General features: G+C 44.7%; 1 protein-coding gene across 2 annotated transcripts in view; it reads left to right on the top strand.

The window, feature by feature from the left end:
- The first annotated feature begins 3,182 nt into the window (after positions 1 to 3,182).
- Positions 3,183 to 26,141, top strand: part of GFPT1 (glutamine--fructose-6-phosphate transaminase 1) — a 44,999-nt gene continuing 22,040 nt past the window's right edge. Inside the window, exons 1-8 of one of the 2 annotated variants that reach the window (XM_053401377.1) lie at positions 3,183 to 3,431; positions 13,793 to 13,900; positions 14,501 to 14,608; positions 16,639 to 16,764; positions 17,878 to 17,936; positions 19,217 to 19,351; positions 20,959 to 21,020; positions 22,136 to 22,215. In XM_053401377.1, coding sequence (XP_053257352.1) covers positions 3,425 to 3,431; positions 13,793 to 13,900; positions 14,501 to 14,608; positions 16,639 to 16,764; positions 17,878 to 17,936; positions 19,217 to 19,351; positions 20,959 to 21,020; positions 22,136 to 22,215 — 685 coding nt within the window. In that variant the 5' untranslated portion in view covers positions 3,183 to 3,424. The remainder of the gene's footprint in view (positions 3,432 to 13,792; positions 13,901 to 14,500; positions 14,609 to 16,638; positions 16,765 to 17,877; positions 17,937 to 19,216; positions 19,352 to 20,958; positions 21,021 to 22,135; positions 22,216 to 26,141) is intronic. The other variant, XM_053401378.1, reaches the window with a different exon arrangement.

Here is a 26,141-nt window from a genome sequence, read left to right as displayed (position 1 = left end):
TCCTGATAACGGTTTCCTTATTATTGTATTGGTCACAAATGGGGATTAGAAACTGAACTTAACCATTGAAAATAAGAAAACCAACTCTTTTGCTACTGTATTTTCTTGAATACATCAAAGTAGTTGTAACAACAAAATTAGAGTGTGTTATGGTCCAGCAAACCCACATTACTGTATTGGCCTGAATATAAGCTGCACCCAAATATAAGCCACACCTTTAAAATGTGGGGGGGGGGGGGAGAAATAAAGACAATACCAGAATATAATCTGCTCTCTTAAAATTCTGCAGGCACTCACACCCGTTCTGTTTTACCATATGTCTGTTTCAGCAGTGGTACCGTAAAAGCCAATTTTTGTACGGTTGCAAATTTAAGCTGTACTTTTAACTTTTCGCGGCTAGAATTTGGGAAAAAAGTGAGGCTTTTATTCATGCCAATATGGTAAATGAATTTTAAAATGTACTGGGAAGAATGTGTGAACTATACAGGAGCTGGGACTCCCCAAGGAAACTTGATGCCTTTTCAATAAAGGCAAATGGGAAATTACTTTGCCAAATACTCAAGTAAGCATATGCTGTGTGAGGGCAACCAGAAGCAACCCATGCCCTGTTTGTCTTGCGTAGGATGCCACTGCAGCACTTGTGGCACTGTCTTTTCCTTGCCCTGGGCTAAGATTGAGTTGCTAGTATATGACCACTATCGGTTCTGGCCATCTTGAACTTTTTAATGGCTGACGCACTTAATAAGTTCTGACTCATTCCAAGTTCCTGGAAGAGAAACCTTCTGTATTTACTGTTTTACTTTTCCCTGCCTCTGAAAACATCACATTACCTAACATGATGCAATCAGCACACCTAATCTTCACAACAGTGTTCCTTCTTTTTATTTGAAAGGACAAGTACAGTGGTATGAAAAGGATAGCTTGTTACTTGAGAATTAGTAATCCAGCACCCCCCCCAGAGACCTGGAAGACTCTATTCAGCATTTCCTGGGGGGTCAGCAAAAGGGGGGGTCTGAAACAAGTCAATTCTAAGGTAAACTGGGTGTCACGTTTGTCAAGGCTACTTCCATTCTCAGGAACTGCCAGCAAGTGATCAGTTGTGCATGGATCATGTCTGCAGCAGCCTTCGGTTTTAGGTACCTCTTAAGATTAAGAAATGACATATAGACATTTATAAAATTATGGCACGGAGAAACTGGATAGAATTTTTTTCTCCCTCTCTACGCTAGAACTAGAACAAAAATATCAAAGGAGGCCTTGTTGAAATCAAAATATGCTGCTTTTAATGTGCATGAATGGCAAACCAGAACACCACCAAGTGTGGTGAGGCTCATTCCATGGGAAGGAAGGTGAAGCAACGTTGGGGAAGATTCTGTTTCTAGTGTAGACCAGCTTCACAAACCAGGCATGCAAAAGGTTGCCCTCTCCTGCTGTGCGCCCCCAGCACCTAGTGCACTGTCGCCATGCACGTGATTTATTTAAATCGTATCCCACCTTTACTCCATGGAGAATCAAGGTGGCATACATGGCTGTCCGCTTTCTGTGAGGTGGGTTAGGCTGAGACGCGGCGTCTGTGACCCAAAGTCACCCACTGAGCTTCATGATGGCAGAGTGGGGATCTGAACCGTGGTCTCACCCATGTCCAGGTTCGACCCTCTAACCACTGCACCACATTGGCCCACAGTCACTACAGGAAGTTGCCTTACACAACCTCTGGCCATTAGCCTGCCTGGCCTAGAATCGTCTCTTGGGACTGGTGGCCATTCTCCAGTATGGAAGGGGGCCTTTTCTGCCACCTTCCTCTTTTAAGCAGGAGAACGGGTGGGGCTGCCAGGGCAGGCCAAGCAAGACCCCTTTGCAATCAGTTGGGGGCATGAGGGTGGCTACTGGACCACCACCACTCCCTGCTGCTTGTCCCCTGCACCAGGTACCGGGCAATAGACTGTTGCTGAACATGGAGGCTCCATGAAGCTCCAACAGGCAACTCTGGAGTTTTGCTGGAAGCATTGTTTTAAAACGCCCCACAATGCTCTGGTCCTATGGCAAAGAAGGAAAGGCAAATTATTTTAAAACTGATTTCATAGTGTGTTCTAATCCCACCCTGGGATCTTGGGGCAAAGGGCACGAAATTAAAAGTCAAAAAGTGAAGGGTACTAAATACAGTACCTCGGGTTGTATATGCTTCAGGTTACATACGCTTCAGGTTACAGACTCCGCTAGCCCAGAAATAGTGCTTTAGGTTAAGAACTTTGCTTCAGGATGAGAACAGAAATTGTGCTCTATTGGTGCGGCAGCAGCAGGAGGCCCCATTAGCTAAAGTGGTGCTTCAGGTTAAGAACAGTTTCAGCTTAAGAATGGACCTCCGGAACGAATTAGGTACGTAACCAGAGGTACCACTGTACATAAATAGCCCCAAAAGGGAGCCCCATTTTGCCCAAACCTAGAGCCACCAGCTAGCTGACTGGTGATAATGACAACCACACACAAAAGGGCGCCTCATTTTGCTGCAGTGTTACCATCAAAAAGCAGGATAATGACGATAACCCCGAAAGGGGCACCTCGTTTTGCTGCAGCCTAGAGTCACAAAAAAGCGGACTGGTAAGAACAGCAATCCTAAAAGGGTGTCATAATATAATATAATATAATATAATATAATTTTCCAGTGGCACCTTAGAGACCAACTAAGTTTGTTCTTGGTATAAGCTTTCGTGCGCATGCATGCTCATACCAATAACAAACTTAGTTGCATGCACACGAAAGCTTATACCAAGAACAAACTAGTTGGTCTCTAAGGTGCTACTGGACAATTTTTTTATATATTTCTACAGCGTCAGACCAACACGGCTCCCTACCTGAATCTAACCCCAAAGGGGGTGTGTGCCTTATTGCCTTATTAGCCCCCCAAGGGGCGCATTGTTTTGCCCGGGCCACGAGCCACCACCAACCAGGAGACCCAGAATGGTAATATTAGCCTTATTGATCACAATAACGCCAAGGGGGCGCCTCGTCGGGCCCCCGCCTGGAGCCCCTCGCCCGCCCGCCTGCCTCCCCCTCCGCCTCCGCCCGAGCGCGGCCCTTCCGGCCTGCGGGGCTCCCCGCTCCTCCCGCTCCTCCACCTGAGGCGGATGCTGATCCGGCTGCCACGTCGCCCCGAGTGACACGGCAGCCCGGAGGCCTCGTGAGGCGGCGGAGGCGGAGGCGGAGGAGGAGCCGGGCCCGCTAGGCCGAGCCGGGCCCAATCGCGGGCCAGGCAGGGAGCCTGCGCCCCTCGCCCGCCGCTCCTCTGTCCCAGGGAGGAGGAGACGTTGCCGCCGCCACCGCCGCCGCCTCCTCAGCCGCCAGTCCCGCCGGCCCGTCAGCGAGGAAGCGCCTGTTCAGCCTCCGCGCCTCACAGCCGCCCTGCTCGGTCTCCTCAGGCGCCACCATGTGCGGTGAGGAAGGAGGGAAGGAGCGAGGGAAAGGCGGCCGGTGGGGAGGGAGGGATGGAGGCTGCCCCGCTGGGAAGGCTGGGCGATGCTGAGGGGCCAAAGCCAGGGCGAGGCGGCTTCTCTCCCTCAGGGCAAACGGCAGCGGGTTGGGCTAGAGGACTCTCGGGCTCCTTCGCATGCAGTAGCCTTTCCTCAGCCCATGTGCAGAGTGCGCCTGAAGAGGGGAGGGTGGGGGGAGGCAAGGCTCTCAGGGCAGCACCTGCCTCTCTTCTTGGCCCCCATTCTGAGCTGCTTCCTTCTCCAGCTCTATAGAGGGCCTCGGGAAAGACCCAGGGGCTTAGCCCAGCCTCATCGACGCTGGCTCTCTTGAGCATGTGCAGAGTGCCTTCGCCTTCAGGGTGGCTCGGAAGGGAGATAATAGGAGGGCAGTGGGGACAGTGTGAATGTGCAGATGGAAATCAGGTGGGTGAGAGAGATGGTTTGTTTACAGGCAACCCCATGCTTGGACATTGCGGAACATTAAGGAAACCTAATACAGTGGTACCTCGGGTTAAGTACTTAATTTGTTCCAGAGGACCGTTCTTAACCTGAAACTGTTCTTAACCTGAAGCACCACTTTAGCTAATGGGGCCTCCCGCTGCCACCACACGGTTTCTGTTCTCATCCTAAAGCAAAGTTCTTAACCCGAGGTACTATTTCTGGGTTAGCGGAGTCTGTAACCTGAAGCGTATGTAACCTGAAGTGTATGTAACCCGAGGCACCACTGTACTGTAAAGCAAAATCAGGAAAATGATGAAGAGGGGGGGAAAGCTCTACAACTGGTTTAGCAATAGTGATCCAGTACTGTAGTAGTAGTAGTAGTAGTTATAAAGTGACATCAAGGTCTGTGGTGCTTTGAAGATCAGTAGCATAAGCAAAACACAGGTCTCTGCCCCAAGGAGCTTACAGCCTAAATCTTACGCGGGTGCTAAATTGAAGGGGACAAATGTTTTGAAGGACTGGCGCAAGTGAGGCTTGTGGGGAAATTAGCGTGAGAGTAGACGAGTGTGTGATATTGGGAAAGCAGGTTTAGATTGCTGATGATAAGGAAGGGGGTGAATTGGCAGAATTCAACAGGGAGATATTTTCAACTTCGTTTTCCGTTAAGCTTAGGGTGGCTAAAGACAACAATATGGCAATATGTTAACCTCCTAGAAATAAAAAGGGGTGGGAAGGGGTGGCAGCCATCCATGCAGTTGAGGAAGAGCATAGGTGTGTGTCAGACAGGTAGACAGGTAGAAAAGCAGATTTGCCTGTTCAGGAGCTACTCAACACCAACTTCAGGGCTGTCTGCCTTTCTAGCAACTTGTACTGAAGCTAGGGTTTGCCAGCGGTGTTGGTGTTGGTAGGTGGAAGGGCTGCTTACATATCTCTGGCTTGCATGTAGGTTCTTACTCTTTACGTGGTGTTTGTTTTGCGCACTGAGCTGTTTACGGTGCTTCCAGAAAGATTTAATATTTCATTTAATCCCCATTTGACGTTGTGTTTGCACATTGCCTACAAGCACATCCTTTAGATGTGTTGAAAGGTGCTGTTTAACCTTATTGAGTTTCAAAAGCAGCTTCTAATGTGGCACAGAAGAAGTGGGGACGTGGAATAAGAAAAGAGTCCTCTTATGTAGACAAAAGGCAAGGGGTGTTTGGATCAATTCCAGAGGCATCATCATTAATAAGATCATCGCTAATAAGAGATTAAATGAAAAAAAATATTTTGCAGCTTTTTTCTTTTTAAAAACGTTGTGAGATGACTACCATGAAATACATATTTAAAATACCAAAAAGAAAGAAATAAAAGAAATACCTCAGAGCACAGCAAAAATGACACAATAAAAGTATAAAGAAGAGATGCTAGGCACACATCTCTGGTGGTGATGTTCCACTGTGTGGCACATAGTTAAACTATGGAACTCACTCCTCCAGGAGGCAGTGATGGCCACCAACTTGGATGGCTTTAAAAGAGGATTAGACAAAGTCATGATGGAAAGGGCTATCAATGGCTGCTAGTCAGGATGGCTAGCCTCTGCCTTCATGGTCAGAGGCAGCAATGCTTTTGAAGACTAGTTGCTGGAAACTCTCCTGTGGAGAGGAGAGGCCTCTTGTGCTCCATTCCTGCTTGCTGGTTTCCCGCCGGGCTGGCATCTGGTTGGCCAATGTGAGAACAGGATGTTGGATTGATCCAGCAGGCCCTTCTTCTATTCTTAAATTCGTAAAGGGTGCAACTACAGATGAGGCTCCCTGATCTTCACCCGCTGAACTTTTTCAGAGAACTTAATGATAAGACTGCCTCATTATTATTTTAATAATATTGGAAGTGTGTATGTCTATAGCTCTTTTTGTGTTCACGTGCATACATTTATCAACTGCTTCGAACAGTATATGAATTTTACGAAATAAATAAAATTAAATCAAAACACATGGCCCCACTCATCCTTACAAATTGGTCAATATGATTCTCCCCATATTCCAAAGGACTAGGTGCTGAAGAAAAGCAAAATTGGCTTGCTTGAGGCCACCTAGTGAACCAGGACCTTCTGGTTGAGCTCTGAATTATCATTTGCATTCTCTTGGTGTGCAGATGTAGCATAGGTCTACATGTGCTTGCTGAATCCCAGGCCATTGGGTCCATCTAGCCAATTGTCCACACTGGCAGTGGTTCGCCTAGGTTTATAGCAGGAGTCTTTTCCAGCTGCACATGGAAGGTGTTGGAGATGGATCATGCTCTGCCACTGAGCCCTTCCCCATATATCCACTATTTTTTCGGCTTTCTTAACACTAAGGATTTCTGTTGTACTCCGTCACCTTCAGGTATTGGTGTGGGTTTTTTTTTGATGTGGGACACAGGTTCATGAGAAATTTCTCCTGAAGAGCAAAGTGAAGAAGAGCTGCAGTCACAGTTTGCTCATGTGCATTTAATGCTATGCAAATTTGCCTCAGAAAATGGAAAATGGGGCAGTGCTAAGAATAGAATAGGCAATTTATGCTATAAATAGTTTGCTGTGAGCACAGTTCAAGTCTTTCTGTGAATTCAGTCTTGGGAATGTGTGGGATTCTCAGATTGCATAGCATAATCTGTTCTTTGTCTACAAACATATCCTTTAAAATATTTCTGAATACAGTTATAGACTCTTGACTGTCTTGTTCCAAAATGAGAAAGCAGAATTTTGTGCCTTTAGAGTGATGGAGACTGACAAAGCCCAATGCCTTTTCTTCAGGTCATATTTCTGAGGGGATTACTTCTCTTGCATGGTTGAAATTGTAGGGTTTATTGCCCTTGCAGTTTTATCTTTACCCTGACATTTCTGTATCTCACTTGCTTATTCTTTGATGGAATAAGTATAATTCATCTATTGTTAACAGCCCAGGTAGAATGTAGATGTCCAGACAAACCAGTGTAGTAGATATACCTTGTTCATAGTTGAATGTGAAACTCATAACCAGTTTAAACTTGCTGCAGGGGTAAGGATGGGAGCAAATCTTACAAGATCACTTTCTTTTAATAATTAAACTGGTGCAGCACAAACTGGAATAATTTCAAAATCTGATACGTTATTCATAACTTAGTGGGTTACATTGCCAGGGGTGGGAGAGGGGGGTTGACTACAGGACTAAGAGCAGATTCCAAGCATTGATTTATAGGTAAAGAAGAAATGCCCGAACTGACAGGGCAGTTTTTTCCTGTTCAGCAAAATAGAGTGAGATTGTTGGCTCTTCGTAAATGGGTAGTTTGTTCTGGTTTTCAGTGTACAACTAAAATTTGGGATCTGACTTGCTGTGAAATTGTCCACCCTAGTAGAGCACACAGTGTTCATTTCTGACCATTTGGTTTGACCAAGTGTAGAGACTGGTACTCTGTTTAACATCTGCAGTGAAATACCGTATTTTTCGTCCCATAGGACGCTCCGTCCCATAGGATGCACCTAGTTTTTTGGGGGGGAAATAAAGGAAAATTTCCCCCCTTTATTTCCCCCCCAAAAAGCAGGTTGGAGAAACCGAACCAGGTCGAGGAACAGCGGGATGGCGGCGCTGCGCCTCCCTGCTGTCCCCCGAGCTTGTGGGGCTGGCTGATGTCTGCCCAGCGCGAGGGGCGCTCTGATTCAGGGCGCCCTGCCCGCTGGGCAGCAGGCTGCTATCTGCAGCGTGCGGAGCCCTGCGGGGCACTTCTGCAGGGCTCCCCACGCTGCGGATGTCTGTCCGGGGCGCGGGGCGCTCTGCTTCAGGGCGCACCGCCTGCCGGGCGGCAGGCTGCTATCCGCAGCGTGGGGAGCCCTGCGGGGAACTCCTGCAGGGCTCCCCACGCTGCGGATGTGTTCCCGAAGCGCCGGGCGCTCTGCTTTCAGGGCGCCCGACGCTCCGGGAAGCAGGCTGCTATCCGCAGACTAGACATTCCTGCGGGACCTCCCGCAGGGCTGCCTAGGCTGCGGATGTGTTCCCGAAGCGCCGGGCACTCTGCTTTCAGGGCGCCCGGTGCTCCGGGAAGCAGGCTGCTATCCGCAGACTAGACATTCCTGCGGGACCTCCCGCAGGGCTGCCTAGGCTGCGGATGTGTTCCCGAAGCGCCGGGCGCTCTGCTTTCAGGGCGCCCGATGCTCTGGGAAGCAGGCTGCTATCCGCAGCCTAGACATCCCTGCGGGACCTCCCGCAGGGCTGCCTAGGCTCCGGGAAGCAGGATACTATCCGCAGCCTAGACAGCCCTGCGCACCGACCCCTCTCGCTCTCCAAGCTTCAGCGAAAGCCTGCATTCGCCCCATAGGACGCACCCAGATTTCCCCTTCATTTTTGGAGGGGAAAAAGTGCGTCCTATAGGGCGAAAAATACGGTAACTATTTCTACTGTTGACATTAATTTGTCTGAGCAATTTTTATCCTGCCCTTCAGCGCAGTGCTCTCATAGCAACTATCATATCCAAAGGATCTCTCTCCACCGTGCCTCTTAACCCCAGTATGAGCTATGGGGCCAACTAAAATATTTTTGTTGCATGTGGTCATTCTTTACCTTCTCTCTGTTCCTTTCTCTCACCCCCCCCCTTTAAATTTCCCCTGCATTCTATCATTCTTTGTTCTTTATCGTCTTCCAGAAAGCTTAACCCATACCTTAAACAAGTACAAAAGGAAGTGTGGCACCTGAACCAATCTCGTTTAGGCTGGGCTGCAATCGAGTTTCTGGTCTCAACCGACCAGCTGAACCCTCATGTTTCACAGCCAGGTGTTGCCACCAGGAGTGAAACAAGCACTTGCTCTTCCTTCTGCTGGGTAGCTTCCAATTTCTTGCTGATATCAAGCTAAGGAGGCCAATATAATTCTTTTGACTTCAAGGTTATACAAACACAACCCTTATTAACCCCCCCCCATTTTTATCTGAATTCTGAAGTATTGACTTGCAGTAGTCATGGCTGAACACAGCTGAATTTGTGAATTCTAACTGGGCTCTCTCAGAAGAGGAACAGCAGGAAATAAACTACTTTAAAAGGGAGGATGTTAGCTCAGTAGCAGAGCTTCTGCTTTCCGTGCCAAAGGTCCCTGGTTTGATCCCCACCATCTCTCCAGGTAGGTTAGGTAAGACTCCTCCCTAGCAATGCTGCAGAGACCATGGCCAGTTGGTGTTGACGGGGCTGTGGTCTGAAGTTTAGCTATACAATTTTCTGTTTTATCTGTGGTGAATCACAGTTGCCCCCAGGCACGTTTTGGAGTTGCAAACTGCCCTTTACGCAGCTCTGAGGGGGGCCATGTCTGAAGACCCCCAAGGGCAGCCTTGTGCTAGCCTGCCATTCTGCTGGCTGCATGGGTCTATGCTTTCCTAGTGTTTGAAACTTTGGGAGCCCCTGCACCGCCAGTAGTAATTATTAGCGCAGGTTATATTACAAAATTACAAGAATCAGTGCCCAACCTCCTAGCAGCTATTTCACATAGCTGTCACATCCTATACAGTGGTACCTTGGGTTAAGTACTTAATTCATTCCGGAGGTCCGTTCTTAACCTGAAGCACCACTTTAGCTAATGGGGCCTCCTGCTGCTGCCGCACCGCCGGAGCACGATTTCTGTTCTCATCCTGAAGCAAAGTTCTTAACCCGAGGTAATATTTTTGGGTTAGTGGAGTCTGTAACCTGAAGTGTATGTAACCTGAAGCGTATGTAACTGTATTTCCAATATGTTTTCCTTTGTAAGTTTTCCAATAGGTCACTTCTGTAAGGCTAGATATCTGCGCTAATAAGGTTACATACACTTCAGGTTACAGACTCCACTAACCCAAAAATATTACCTCGGGTTAAGAACTTTGCTTCAGGATGAGAACAGAAATCGTGCTCCGGCGGTGCGGCAGCAGCAGGAGGACCCATTAGCTAAAGTGGTGCTTCAGGTTAAGAACAGTTTCAGGTTAAGAACGGACCTCCGGAACGAATTAAGTACTTAACCCAAGGTACCATTGTATAGGATGTGACAGCTATGTGAAATAGCTGCTAGGAGGTTGGGCACTGATTCTTGTAATTTTGTAATATATTACTGTACTTTAGGTGACAAATTATATTTGCTTCCAAACAATAAGGTAGAGAGCTTTGACCTGCCAAAAGTTAGTGATTCTTCTTTCCATCTGCCCCTTTTAGGTGGCTCTCTAGATGAGCTAATAACATTTCTTCTTGGGAACTTATTTTCAACCCTGTCATCACAGAATTTACATAGAGAACATTTCCTCCTATGGGCTATGATCTTATTTATGAGCTGAATGAGTAAATTTATATCACTGTAACATTTTACTTCCTTTCTTCTTTTCAACTCATGCAAATGAGGAAGTGGTCTTGGGAGTGTGCTGTGTATGATTAGTTGGTAAAAATGTGTGATTAGCAGCACACCTCAAAATTAGTGTAGTGCTTGTACACTTGGAGGGAGCAAGGGCTAAGGTAGGGTTGCCATATGTCCAAAGTTTCACAGACATAGCTGGGATTTGGCCATTGGAAACAGTGTCTGAGTAGAAAGCGCTGAAATGTCAGGGAAACACTGGACATATGGCAGCCCATGTTGGAAGTGTAAATGTTGGCAAATTTCCTTAAAAATAGCTTGAAAGTGTCTTTCTTTTTTTGAGATTGGGCAAAATGAAAAAAGCCATGCATCAGAATGATTTGCAATATCCAGCCAAAAATTATGAAACCAGTAGCACGATAGGGGCTTCAAACTGGTTTTGAACAATATATCAATATATCGCCTAGCCGTGAACAATACATCTGTGGAATGTGCTTCTTTCTCCCTGGGGTCAACCAGTCTTGGCTTGCCTTAGTAACTAAGAAATCCCACAGCTTTTTGGGTGTCCCAAGGCTTCTGGTATAAGAATGGCACTTCTTCAGGCATGGTGCGAATGTGGGGTGTGTCTCTCTGTTTCCATGCTCTCACCAGAGCCAAAGATATGCTTGCTGGGAGATCACAGGTCAACATTTGTCCCTAGATGAGGGACCATAAGCTGTGAGGAAGAGGAAAGGGATGAGGTGTCTAGTGAACTGAAAGCACACCATGGTAACAGGCTGCTAATGCTATGTGGGGCAGATCTTTGGCTACAGCTAAATGAGCAGCATTTGCCAACATGGTCTTGCTGACCCACCACAAGCACCCTGTTCACATGCTTCTGACTTATGCGAGTAATACGAATACTGAAGCAGCCTTGAATGATGGCTGGACTGAGCCAGGGAGCCAGTGAAGTGTTGAGCAAGAAAGTGGGCCCTTTTCCTGAGGCAAGATTGACTGCTGCTAAAAGCAGACAGTCTTGTCCAAACTTTTTCAGCAGTGGGCCAGTCCACTGTCCCTCAAACCTTGTGGGGGGCCGGACTATCTATCATCTATCTATCTATCTATCTATCTATCTATCTATCTATCTATCTATATCTATCTGTCATCTATCTATCTATCATCTATCTATCTATCTATCTATCATCTATCTATCTATCTATCTATCTATCTATCTATCTATCTATCTATCTATCTATCATCTATCATCTATCTATCATCTATAATGAATGAATTCCTATGCCCCACAAATAACCCAGAGATGCATTTTAAATAAAAGGACACATTCTACTCATGTAAAAACATGCTGATTCCCGGACCGTCTGCGGGCCGGATTGAGAAGGCAATTGGGCCGGATCTGGCCCCCGGGCCTTAGTTTGTCTACCCATGGTCTTGTCAGTGGTGGACCCCTGTCTTTGTAATGCCTTCCCAAAAGAGATCCACTCCCTTGGTCATTCTAGGAGGGGTATTTTTGGCCAGCTGTGCACCTTTTTGAGAGGTAAGGGTTAGAATCGGAAAGAAATGTGAATGGTTGCTGCTGGGGTGGTCACTGTAAGGCAGGGGTCAGCAACCTTTTTTCAGCCATGGGCTGGTCCACCGTCCCTCAGACCATGTGGTGGGCCGGACTATATTTTTTTGGGGGAAAAATAGAACGGATTCCTATGCCCCACAAATAACCCAGAGATGCATTTTAAATAAAAGGAGACATTGAGAAGGTGATTGGGCCACATCCGGCCCACGGGCCTTAGGTTGCCTAGCCCTGCTGTAAGGATTAGCCTAGGCAAGAATGAGAATTTTGAGACTCAGTCTAGTTGTGAGGACAGCAGAGCTCTCTGTTTAAACCCAGATGTCCTCCAGTCCAGTTACGTAGAAAGGGGTGGGGGAGTAGCGAGGTCTCTCCCCATTGCTTACATCCCTCCGGTTCATGCATTTTTCTTGCATCTGACTTTCAATATTGGAGCATTTCTAAGGAGAAGAGCACCTGGTGGGATAGACAGACTTTCAGCAATATGAACTGTGCCAGTTCCAAAAGTTAATCAGTCTCTTCTTTGTTTTTTCTTAGTTATATTGGGGTGGGGGGGTGTTCCAAAGCTCTTCTCTTGAGTTGGAATACTTTACTGCAGTGAAGTGTTCGTAATTACTAACTTTGTTGGCTATAATGAAATTGAACACTTCCTTGTAGCCACTGGGAGTTGACAACCTGTCTGAAATCCTGATAAACTGGAATATCATGACTTAAGCTCCCCACCCGACTTCTTCCCCTGTTTCTTGTGCCTTGCCCACTTTCTAAGAAAGTGTGAGTACGGCAGTGCCCTTTCACAGAGGGAGTTCATGCATGGAGATTATAAGGGATATCCTTATAAATCTCAAATGCGGTACTTATTGAGCATGCAAATCATTATTTTGACAAGGCAACTCATTTGTTGTGCGTGAGAGGTAGAAGAAGAAGAAGAGTTTGGATTGATATCCCGCTTTATCACTACCCTAAGGAGTCTCAAAGTGGCTAACAATCTCCTTTTCCCTTCCTCCCTCACATCAAACACTCTGTGAGGTGAGTGGGCCTGAGAGACTTCAGAGAAGTGTGACTGGCCCAAGGTCACCCAGCAGCTGCATGTGGAGGAACAGGGAAGCGAACCCGGTTCCCCAGATTACGAGACTACCGCTCTTAACCACTACACCACACTGGCTAATGTACACAGGAGCACATTATTGACTTTCCAGGTGCTATTTTCTGAGACTTCCCAGGAATTGTGGGATCCATGGATTTGTTATTGCTTGGGGTTGACCCACTGGGTTTACTCTGATTTGAACTAGCACTGAATATATCCCACAGTGTCTAAAAAGTAAAAGTTCCAGAATGTGGGGCGTATTTTTTCTCATGCAGATGGTAGCAGAGATGAGGCCTAAATCAGGTGATCTGGAGCTACTGAGATAATTAAAAAAATCCACAAGAAGCCTGCTAGATTTTCTAGCACAAAATCTAAGAAGGATTTTTTGTCTTGTTTGTTTTTTGAAGGAAGGCTGCAATGCAGGGTTCCACTCTGCAAACTCAAAATTCTTTACCCTACATCCTTGCACTCCATTCTAGAGTTTGCAGAGTGGAGCCACTTCACTGCACTCATCTATAATATGTTTTATACTTTTTAATGTTTTTAAAATTTTATTTATTATTTTATTTATATCCCATCCTTCCTTCAAAAACCCCCTTCTTAATGGATCCTTCTCTTGTCCCTGCAGTTGCTTTTACATTCTCTCTGTTTTACTTACAATTTTAATTGCATATATGTACTATATATATATATATATATATATATATATATATATATATATATATATATATATATAAATAATACCGATTGGGAGAAATGTAGCAAAAAAAAATGTGGTGCTTTTTCTTCTTGTGGCTTGTAATGTTTTATAAAAAAATGTTTTACAACACTTTGGGGGCTGTGCTAATAGAAATCCTACACAAGTGCTGTTTCAGTTCATAGTTGTGGTTACAAAGTGAAATGCAGTATTGCATGTATATAGTCTTTGTTTTAATTTCTAATCAATCTTGCAGGCATCTTTGCTTACCTGAACTACCATGTTCCCCGGACAAGACGGGAGATCCTGGAGACCCTCATCAAAGGGCTTCAGCGACTGGAGTACAGAGGATATGACTCAGCTGGTAAGCTGCTCACCCTGTCCTTGGATTCCTTATCTTTCAAACTTTTTTTCTGCGAATATGGTTTTAAAAGTATGTGGTTGCCAGTAAAGTCATGGTCTGCAATGTGTAAGAAGCAAGGCTTGGTGTGACTTATTCTACCTTTCAGTTCACATGCAACAATTTTACATGTTTAGTTGTATATCTTGGGCATAAACCGTTATGTGCACAGGTATTTGGATGAAGTTTAAATCTCACTAGGCTTTTTGAGATGTCTTTTCCCAATGAAAGAAATCTCCTTTTTCTCACAGAAGCTGTATTGTTTGACAAGAGTCTAGCGGCTAACATAACTGACCCTGTGCAGTTGGAATGCTTGGATATTCTTCAGTGTCCGAGCAATGCAGCCCAATGGCTAAAAGGGAACACCTAGGCAATGTTATGTTTCTAAATCTTGCACTGGCTTTTCTTGTAATTATGTACAGCCATAATGTTCTGAAACCCTGCAATTTTATTCTAGCCTGTAGAAAAATGATTGTGGAAGTTAGGTTAATTGGAAAGCAGAACAATTAATATTTCAAGCCAAATGAGGTGTGTGAGATTCACCTTAAGCTTTCTGTGTATTAGGAGTTGGAATTGATGGAGGCAATGATAAAGACTGGGAGGCCAATGCTGGGAAAATTGCACTCATCAAAAAGAAGGGGAAAGTGAAGGCTTTGGATGAAGAAGTGAACAGTAAGTCCAGTCCTACACAATCCACCTTTTCTCTTTGGTGGTCTTTGTTCCTGATCTCAATACCATTCAGCAACCGTCTTTCAATGTATTGTGAGGTGCAAACTGAAAACACTTCCCAACACATGCTGTGCTCATTGGCATACTAAATGATAAACTATATATTCATTTCTATAATGCAGTTCTCAGATAAATCGAATTTACTAATCCTCCCTGCACGTCTGCCTTGCCTGTTGAGAGCAAATATAGAGATATAGCATGATCCCTTGTTGTTGGGTCATTCTATGGCCAGTGAGGCTCAGACATCTCAGTCACCTTTGGAACACAGACTCTTTCTCTCTCTCTCTGGTTATAGTAGAGGCAGCATGAATAGGGAGAATGGTAGTGGAGATATGCATGAAGAAAAAGTGTTCACAAGATAGCGGAATTCACATACTCTGCATTGTCTTGTCCATCTCCTTCCAGAGTGGACAGCTGAGACCTCATTTCTTGTCCGTTTACTGATAAACTAGTGTCATATAAACTGATAACAGCAGATAGCCAGACCAGTTTTGCCAAGTGAGAAACTACTGAAGTTGCCAACAGTGGATTTATTCACATTCATTGCCAAACCTTGGTTTGATGCTGCTTGAGTGGCCTCATACGTGTTCCTCTCCCTCCCTCACATTATGTCAGGCACAGGCAAACTCCGGCCCTCCAGATGTGTAGGACTACAATTCCCATTATCCCTGACCACTGGTCCTGTTAGCTAGGGATGATGGGAGTTGTAGTCCCCAAAATCTGGAGGGCCGGAGTTTGCCTATGCCTGCATTATGTGCTCCAATGCAAGTTGCTTCCTCTTTAGCACAAACCAGAATTTGCTGTTAAACTAGCCAACTATGGTTTGGGCTTGCCCTCCAAACTGGGACCACCAACCAAACCATGGAGGGAAGCTGGTTTGCAGTCCTGCATTGGAGGGCACATACAAATCATAGTTCAGCTGTTAGGGAATTTGCAGTAAAGGCAAAAGTAAAGAATTAAAATGGAATGTGTGAGTAGAATGCTTGTTCATATTGCAGCCAATGATTTAGTTTATACAGCAGTTATGTATTTCTGTAGCTGCTGGTCTTAGGAATTGCTTAAATCAAATGTTGATGCTCTAAGCATGGTAAATTGATACAGCCACAAAATAAGATGGTCTTTTCTTAACTTTCTATGTACTAGAAAAATGCAAGTATTAAATTGGTATGATCTCTGGGTGGGAAAACGGTAAACAATGGAGAAGCAAACGTCTCATGTTTTGTGTTCCGTTCAATGCCCTCTATTCAGGAAACAACAGTGTGTGCTAATATTGTGGATAATACTTTGTTTTAAACTATGGCTGTTTTCAGAGAGGCATGGTGGAGGACCTCGGCATTGTGGACTTTTATCTTAAATGTTGCTGACTGAGACAGCTGGCTTTAGTCAGAACTTAGGTCGGGGTGGTTGACGTTTTTTGTCCCGAGCCACATTCCCTTCTGGACATCCTTCCAGGGATACACATTGCAATGGCGGGCCGGGCCAGAAGAAAAAGTTGATAGAGTAATGAATTTAAACATTGCTCATGAGGCTGGTTTCTACAATCACTCATGCCCCTCTCCGTCTGCCATCCAGATCAGCAAGAGGCGTGATTAGAGCTCAGATACACATTTCGGCCAGGCAAAAACACTCCAGCAGGGTGCAGAGTATGGCTGGTATGGGGGGGGGGTGGCCTGGGGAGAGTCCTGAGGGCCAGATGGAGAGGGCTGAAGGGCCACATTTGACCTTTAGCCCAGATTTTCCCCACCTATAATTTATGTGTTGGTGGAAGTGGACCACTTAACACATGCAAAAGACCTGTAAATGTTCGAAAAGAGCTCACATTCATGAGTGAGTAGCCTGAAAGCCTTGGCCTACTTCGTAAAGCCTTATGCTGCATTTCTGAAGCCAGTGGGTGATGTCAGCTGAAACCTTTCCCTCCATTCAGTAAGAGTAGGGGATCCTCTTAGGAATGAACTTTTCCCCACTTTACCTAGAACAACAGGATATGGACCTGGACATTGAGTTTGATGTGCATCTTGGAATTGCCCATACCAGATGGGCCACCCACGGCGAGCCCAATCCTGTCAACAGCCACCCACAGCGATCGGATAAAAACAATGGTAAGACATTGCCGTTACGTTTTGGTGGGTATGAGGGATGAGGTGACGCTTTGACTTTTGTCCTAGCTTCTGATGGCTGTTCAGAGTTGGTAAAGTGTCGGGCAGGCAATCTTCTTGGACAACTGTGTCCATCGTCTTGAACAAAGTACCAGGTAGCAAGACATGTAAGAAGTAAATCTTAGGGGTCTTAGCCTTTATTTCCAGGTGGGAGGAGGCAGATAGTCAGACCGGAGAGCCCAAACAAACCAAAAATCAGCTGCATTGGGAAACAGAATTTAGTTCTTTTATGGATTAAAGACTGTTTCAAGTTAAAAACAAGGCTGGTCTCAACTCCTTTTAAATATGCAGAATGTTCACAGATGATAATGCTTTTAAAATAGCTTTTTTAAAAAGTGAGTTGTGCATTACAGAATAAATCATATATTACCTTATAGAGATTTTCAGAAAAGGTTAAATTTGAGTACTCACTGATTATATTGATTCTAGATTAAAAAACTGTGATCTGAGGCACTGTAATGACTGCTACAAAGCTCTGCTGTTAGTATTTCACTAAGGTTAAAATACTACCAAAGTTACAAGCATGGGTTATAATTCCCATTAATCTGTTCTAAGGGTTTGTTTAATCTGTTAAGTGTCTTAATTCTACAGGCTCCTCGGGGCTGAAATTGAGCTGCCAGCTACCTTGTACTTCGTTGATACATCCTGTTTAGCATAGGCAACTGTCATTCCTGGTGTAGTTAAAACAGAAAACAATTTTGGGTAATGGCCCACATATAAGATGGCCTACATTCTCTCTTACATTAGGAAATTGAACTGTAAATGGGTCTGGGATAAAGTAAATTAATACTGCAGTTGGATGCAGCAGGTGGCATTAAACTACTCTAAGTTAAGCAGCCAAGCAGGGATTGTACTTTCTTTATTGAATTCGACCATCCATCTATCATGGGCTTGTGGTTGGCTTGGCTTTGGGAATCCTAGTTTCTGTTTCAGGCTTTTGCCTTTGAACAAGGTGCTTGGCACCTCTCTTTTCTCCTCCTCTTGGGATGCTTCCCTATTTTTGCGGGCTCTTTTATGATCATAGCTCCTAAAGTGTTTTCTGCCCCTGTGTTTCAGAATTTATTGTTATCCACAATGGCATTATTACAAACTACAAAGACCTGAAGAAATTTTTGGTAAGTGAAGCTCCTTGTGCTGTGCTGTGAGTTTAAACAAAGTGGGAAGTCTGAATCTGCTTGTGTTTGTATCGTAGGAAAGAATCACTTGGGCCTGGTAGTTTTGTTCCCAAATTATGCCAGCATTCTTTGAATGCTGAGAAGGGAGACACTTTAGGAGCCTTTGAAGTATCTATTACATGAGCTGGTGCTATATCTTTAAGGAGTGGTTAGATTGCATGTTCCCCTGGGCTGATAGGTATCTTCTGTGTCACCCTGTGAAGTGCCTTAGGGATGCAGGACGGCACCTTATCTCAATTCAGGTTGTTGCTTCATCTCTTGCTGTACTGTCTGCACCAGGCTTCCCCAAACTGATGCCCTCCAGCAGTTTTGGACTATAACCATAACTATAACTCTCAACAGCCCCAGCCAGAAATTGTAGCAGGGTCTTCCCTTTCCTGCCTGCAGATTGCATTTGGGACCTTCTGCAGTCAAAGCATGCATTCTTGTCACCGACTTTATGGGCCTTCTCCCATGAACATTAGTGGCATTATATAATAATATTACAATCTTACCAAAGCTGGATAATTTTATCTTGCTTCTCATTTCTTTCAGGCTTAAGTGTGTAATGTGATTGTGTGTCTGTTAGGTTAATGGTACTGTATTGACTTCAGCGGAAGTAGTAGAATTAAGAAATCTAAAGAGCAGATGAATATACTTCCAGGAATAGTCTTAAAGATGCCGCAAGACTTTTTGTGGTGTTTGCAGCCACAGACAACACAGCAACCCCCTCTGGAATTTTTCTTTGCAAAAAGAGGTCGTGGGGTTATTAATTGTTTACGGTCATATGTGGCACCAGATATATCATCAGCTGCTCTAGAATGCTATTGCCACTCTTCCCCTCCCTAACCAACAAAAATTGAATCCCGACCCATTCTGGCCTTTGAGAACTTTGCCATTGGGTTCCATACTAGCTTGGTTGCATTGTGTGGTTAGCATCTGCTCTGCTTTCTGTAGGAGCGCAGCAGTGAGCTGGAACCCTGCCCATCAAGACATGGTTCTTTTGCTTCTGCATTCCTTTATCTATTCTATTTGATTCTTTCTCTGAGCAGGAGAACTTGAAATTAATGAATGAAAGTAGAGCAGTTGTAAGAAACAGGAGCAGCCTGTGCAATATTTTTAGAATATGGTTGCTATGATACAAAAATAGTGCGTAGTAGATATTCCCTGGTCCATGTGCCATGTTCCATATTTCCATTGTTTTGACTAACACAAGTCATACTTCTTAAATGTTTTTTCAGGAAAGCAAAGGTTATGAATTTGAGTCCGAGACTGATACTGAGACAATTGCTAAACTTGTCAAGTACATGTATGACAACCGTGAAAGTGACGATATCAGCTACACCACATTGGTAGAAAGGGTCATCCAACAGCTGGTAATTCTACATTTTTTCGTAAAACATTTATCACCCATAGGAGACAATATACAATTCTTATGTTTTGCCAGACCTTTTAATATGTTTCATGGTGAGGTTTCAGGAATTGCTTAGTCCATTGCTGGCATAGAGCAATCTGCTTTCTCTTACAGCTGCTTTAGTCAGCAATGTAAGACATTCCTGCATTGCAGGGGGTTGGACTAGATGACCCTCTGGGTCCCTTCCAACTCTACAATTCTATGCTAAGCAAAGAGCAAATGAAAGAGCCAGGATCCTGTTTGCAACAGTAATGTTAGTTCATAGCTTTTACCAAACTAGATGTAAGTTAATTGACTAATTTAGAGAATATCCTGTGATACTCAGACTAGGGATAATGATGATGATGATGAGGATAATAATAATAATAATAATAATAATAATAATAATAATAATAATACCTCTCAGCAGCTTTTGTTATAGTCAGTCACAGTGTTGAAATCCTCTTCATCCAGATTGGTCTTGGGAGTCTTTTCTTGTGGAGCAATTAAGGTTGTGTTGAAGGCGTTCTGCCTTATCCTATGGCCATTGACTTATACAGTGCCACAAGAGCCTAACCTGCCCCCTCCACATGCTTTTTAATGTCTGCATGAAACTTCCAGGAGAAATACATAAGGACACAAGAAAAGCAGATTCTAATCAGTTATCTGGAGATTTGGCTTGAGGTGTTGCCGGCTGTGACACACAGCTCCTTCTCTTGTTTCCAACTTCTCATCCCTCTTGAAATCCTGAAGGTGGTCCTGGGTGGGGGAGGGCAAACAATCTGAGATTATATCCAGATAAAACAGAGCTGGGTAGGGAGATTGCCTGCTCCCAAGCTTGATGGGCTGCTGGTCCGGAATGGGGCTACTTTGTCCCTGAAGAACCAAGCTCATTCTCCTGGACATTGATGCTAACTGGGAAAGCCAAGAAAATAATGGTGGCACAAAGTGCATTTTACCAGCTTGGACTATCTCTCCAGCAAGAGAGGTTGGCTCTTGCCAGTCACGTTCAGACTGAACTACTGCTGTGCACTGTACCTGGTCTGCCTTTTAAAGGTGGGTTCGAAATTTTTGACAGTGCAGAATGCAGTGTCCTAAATTTTGGGGGGAACTGGGTGGTAGGGACATGAGATAGTCCTACTGTATCAGCTGACCTGGTTACTAGTGCATTTATAATGCTGATTCTGACTTTTAAAGGCTTAAAGTGTTTTGTGTCCGAGATATTTGAAGGGTTGCCTTCACTTGTGCCAAGCTCCTGGTGCTCTGAGGTCAGCAGTGGGGCTCCTTTTAATTTGCTGCCTCCAAAAGCAGTGGAAGCCAGAGGGGCAACCCCACAGCTTTGAAATTGACCACTTGTTCATGGCTTCCCTAAAAGGTTGCTTCTGCTGTTGGCTTTGATGATACTTTAGTAATTTTGGGTGGTTTCCCTGGTCTCTCAGTATACTGTTTCTGAGACTTTTAAGCTGCAATGTATTGTAAGCTGCCTTGAAAGAGTTTTCTCCCCAAGGCTGCATATTAATATTTTAATTAAAACATTTAAATGATGTTAACTGAAAAAGTAAAGTGTGTGTTTGTTTGTTTTTCCACAAGGAAGGTGCATTTGCCCTCGTATTCAAAAGTGTTCACTATCCTGGTCAAGCAGTTGGAACCAGGTAAATACCGTCCCAGTAGCATGCTCTGTGTTTCCCTAGGTCAGTTTCATTATTTGTGCACCCACACCTTCTTTTTGATAGGCTATCATAGATTTTAGCCAATTTTGAATTGTAGGAAATTCTATTTGCCATATCTATTATGCAACCTTATGGTATAATATTCCCTGTTTTTCATGTTACCTGCTAATGCAAAAATATTCTCTTAGAAAAATAACCCCATTCTTTAATGTTGTTTCCTGCTATCTATGAAGTACCACAAACAGTTCAGAATTAACAAAACAATCAACATATTGACTGCAATGACTGTTTGGATTTTCCAGGCTGAATCTGGGTAGTTAACTCATATCAGTTTTATAGCTTACTCCAAAAAATTGTGAGAATTGTAGTTTGTGAAGGGTCTGGAAACCTCTTTTGAAAATCCTTTGCTTGCCTCACCCAGATCTGTAGCTCTCTTGGTTCCATTAGGTGAAAGAGGGACTTTCAAGGCAGTGGTCTTGTTTGCACTTAACTGATCTCAGTGGTACTGACTTTTGAGTAAGCATGTCAGGGATCATCTGATATGTGTAAGACAGACAAGTCCTCAGATGGTAATCAGTTTGGTTTTTAAAAGATTTTCTATCAGTTTGGTTCTTTTAAGATTTTGCTTGGTCTGCACATCATTGCAGTCTCAAAATTCAGGGCTCTTGAGAGTTTGTCCCACAGATTGTGAACTATAAATTCAGTTCGTCTGGGATGCTTTTAACTGCATTCTGTCTTGGCTTAAAAGCTGCCCAACTCTGAACTATATAGATCTTGAGTTAGTGCTGTTTGCCATCTGCAGGCTATAATTGAGATCAGATTAATGAGGTTTCCTCCCCCAATTTTGAAGCTCGGATCTGTGTCCTGGTCAGATGGGGAGTCACCCCACCCCAGGGCCATAGCCCTGCCCCTCCTCACAGGGTGCTTTGCTTGAACTTGCTATCTCCAGGCCAAACTTTCTCCCCCTTGGTTGTATCCTTCAACTTGGCTGTGCTGACACTTAGCTAAGCTGCAAATGTGATCAGGCCCTCCAAAGGGAAGAATCGACGCAGGTACCAGTGTTTATTGGCCATGACAGCTGGATGTCTTATTTTCAGGAGAGGAAGCCCCCTGCTCATTGGAGTGCGGAGTGAGCACAAGCTTTCTACTGACCACATTCCAATACTGTACAGAACAGGTAAATCTCACAGCTCGAAGAATTTCTCAACTCATTTTCTTCTTCTTCTTTAACGCAAGTGTGGCAGAAGTGAGAAGTTTGGTACTATCTGCTAAATTAAAACAAAATTTAAAAATTCCTTCCAGTAGCACCTTAGAGACCAACTAAGTTTGTTATTGGTATGAGCTTTCGTGTGCATGCACACTTCTTCAGATATGCTAAATTAATACCTTATTAATATGGAGATGAGATGCTATGGGAGCCTTCTAAAAAGCAAACCCTATTGGGTACAGGGTCTGATTTAAGGTACTGGTTTTGACCTTTAAAGCCCTTCATAGCCTAAGACCCTCATACCTATGGGACCGCCTCTCCCGGTCTGCCCCACGGAGAGCCTCAAGGTCCATAAATAGCAGCACCCTAGTGGTCCCGGGCCCTAAGGAAGTTAGATTAGCTTCAACCAGAGCCAGGGCCTTTTCAACACTGGCTCCAGCCTGGTGGAACGCTCTGCCTCATGAGACCAGGGCCCTGCAGGATCTGATTTCTTTCCGCAGGGCCTGTAAGTCAGAGTTGTTCCGCCTGGCCTTTGGCTTGGAGCCAATTTGATTCCCTGCCCCTCTTTCTTCTTTCTTTTTTCTTTTTCCTTTCTTCTCCTGTGATGAGGCTGCATTTTAATATTTTAATGTTTCAATATTTTAATGTTGTATTTTAATCTTGTTTTTAAGTTGTATTCATTCAACTTGTTTTTATTATTGCTTGTTAGCCGCCCTGAGCCCGGCCTTGGCTCTTGGCCTCTTCTTCCCCAACTCTCACAAACCCTGTTCTGTTCCTAGGGATTTCTGGGCAGAGGGAAGGAATGATTGTTAAATCAATCCACCCTTAGATACACAGTGAGCAGCTTGGTTGTAAGCTACTCCCCTCATTTTGCATAATATCACTATATACCGTATTTTTCCCTCTATAACACGCAGATTTTTTCTCCTAAAAAGGAAGGGGAAATGTCTGTGCGTGTTATTGAGCGAATGTGTGGTCCCTGGAGCCGAAAAATCAGGCAAAAATCCACTCGCGCGCATCAGGGAGGAGGGAGCTCCGTGAGAGAGGAAGCTGTTGCTTTCCTGCATTCTGCCTCAGGGTCTTACTGCTCACCCTCCTCTGTTTCGTTGCTGTGTTTGCTGAAACGGAACAAAGAGCAGGGAAAGCCCCTCCCCTCCAGGCAAGCAGAGGGGAAAGCTAATTCCTCTCTGTGCTCCGGTGCTGCTGGGGGAGAGGGAGAGAGAGGGGGGGAGGGAGAGAGGGGGGGAAGGGAGAGAGGGGGGAGGGAGAAAGAGAGGGGGGAGGGGGAGAGAGGGAGAGAGAGAGAGAGAGATGGCTGGCTTGGGTGGGGGGAAACTTTTGCCTTTCTTTCCTCCCTCCCGTTAAATCCCTCTCCTGCATTCTTAGCCAGCTGCTTCTCTGCACACCCCCTCATGTCCCTTCTTTGTTTTTCCTTCGCTCCCCACTTAAAATGTGGTTACAAAGCATAGATCCACATGGATCCTCAGGATCTTTGCATTGGGTCACCCCAAATTGACCATCAGATCACATAGCATGTCCATGGCTACAGCCTGCACCAAAAAAAATCACGCACCCACTGTTGCCTGGGGTTGCAATGGTGCAAAAATGTGGTTACAAAGCATGGATCCACAGGGATTCTCAGGATCTTTGCATTGGGTCACCCCAAATTCACCATCAGATCACATAGCATGTCCATGGCTACAGCCTGCACCAGAAAAATCACGCACCCACTGTTGCCTGGGGCTGCAATGGTGCAAAAACGTGGTTACAAAGCATGGATCCACAGGAATTCTCAGGATTTTTGCATTGGGTCACCCCAAATTCACCATCAGATCACATGTCTGTGGCCACAGCATGAAGCACAAAAATGATACATCCACTGTTTCATTCAGAATGTTTTTTCCCTTGTTTTCCTCCTCTAAAAACGATGTGCGTGTTATGGTCAGGTGCGTGTTATAGAGCGAAAAATACGGTACCTTGTGCACGTGGCACCTTAGCTTTCTGGTATGAAGACTGACCAGTATCTTCAGCTCGTCTTGTCCCCCAGCAGAACATCCCTGTAGCTTTAGGAATGTATTCGTTCCCTTTAACTGGAGGGCAACTAATGCTACAGTCCTATAGGCTTGCCTGAGAATTCCAGTATCTCCACAGCAAGGTTTATTGGCCCCTTCTTTATTTATTTTATTTGAATCTCAACTTTCAACAAGCAACCCAGGATAGGTGACTGGCTGAACACTGTCTAGCGAAGTTTGTGACTTGGCAGGGGTTTGTCGCCCACTGTTCTGCTCCAAGTATCTCCATGCTGATGCTTCACCTTTCCATGCAACCTGTCATTTAGTCATGTTATGAAGGTTTATTGGAAGTATCTATCCCAGGTGCAAATGCTAATTCAGGTATTCAAGTGGGACAATGGGTACAGGAGCCCTCTGCTGCTGCTGCAAAACAGCTTCATCTCGGCCCCATGGAACTGAAATTCGCAGGACTTAACACAGCTCAGAAAGTGCCCTGTGAACTGCACTTCCAAGCCAAAAGTCTGCCTTCTGCTTGTACCTAATTTTTATTTTAAATTGACATTGCTGAAGTTTCTCTTGTTGTCAATGACACACTGAAGTTATTTTTTTCGTGTTGCACTTTCAGCCACACAACCTATGGATCATTCTATTGATGGAATATCCATTAAAATGGAGAAAGGTGCCTGAGACATAATTCTTCATTCGATGAGGAGTCCTGAAAATGAATTAAGACAATCACTTTCTCTTTAATATGTAGCTGATCGCTTTCCATTTGAGAGGAGGGACCAGCTTCACAGGGTATAGTCTGCTACTATGTTCATTTGAGCAGAACTTTTCATTCCTTAGCCTGCTTTTCTGGGTGCAGAAGTGCATACAGAAACAGTGTTCTTGGCTTTTGATTGTCAAGATGTGTAACCTTGTTTGTTCAATGGAAAGTGATGGCAACATATTAAAGAGATGGCATTGGGGGCGGGAGATTCTGCATGCGAGAATCCTAATGGGGCTTTTCCACTTAACCAAAAGGTCCTCTGATCCCTCTCTCGCCTTCTCTGGTTTCTCTGCCTTCTGCTGATTTTGTTAATTTGAAACCAACATCCAGATTTGAGGATGTCTGACTTAACTGGAACTGGCCTTTTTCTTTTTTAAGTCAGTATCAACATGAGAGCCATGTTTTAATACTAAAATTTAGAATACATTTAACATTGGTGCTATCAAGTACTGATCTGAATACTAACAGTTTGCCAGTGGGTAGATAATCGCAGTAAAAATGGGGGCAATGCCAGGAAAAATATGGTAGCAAATCCAAATGTATCTTTGCCTTTAAGGAAGAGCTGCTTGTTCTGTGATTCACTGCTGCTTTAAATCATTTGTGTGCAAATGTTCTTCGCAGAACATGCCCATATTTTCAATAGCTCTGACTGTCAGGTGTCTTAAGGCTTCAATCCTTCTTGTGCCCTATGGGAGCCAGTTCCACAGTTCCATAGATTTTACTAGACAGTACAGTGGTACCTCGGGTTAATTACTTAATTTGTTCCGGAGGTCCGTTCTTAACCTGAAACTGTTCTTAACCTGAAGCACCACTTTAGCTAACGGGGCCTCCTGCTGCCGCTGCGCCACCAAAGCACGATTTCTGTTCTCATCCTGAAGCAAAGTTCTTAACCTGAAGCACTATTTCTGGGTTAGCGGAGTCTGTAACCTGAAGCGTATGTAACCTGAAGCGTATGTAACCTGAGGTACTACTGTACATGCTAAAACTATGGAGCTCGCTGCCACAGGATGCAGGGATGACCACCAGTTTTGATGGCTTTAAAAGAGGATTAGACAAATTCATGGAGGAGAGGGCTATCAATGGCTGCCAGCCACGAAGGCTATCCTCTGCCTCCA

This window comes from Podarcis raffonei, chromosome 8 (genome assembly GCF_027172205.1).
Source record: "Podarcis raffonei isolate rPodRaf1 chromosome 8, rPodRaf1.pri, whole genome shotgun sequence".
NCBI classification, from domain to species: Eukaryota; Metazoa; Chordata; class Lepidosauria; order Squamata; family Lacertidae; genus Podarcis; species Podarcis raffonei.
Note: the sequence above shows the minus strand (reverse complement) of the source record. Positions and strands in the feature narration are given on the sequence as shown.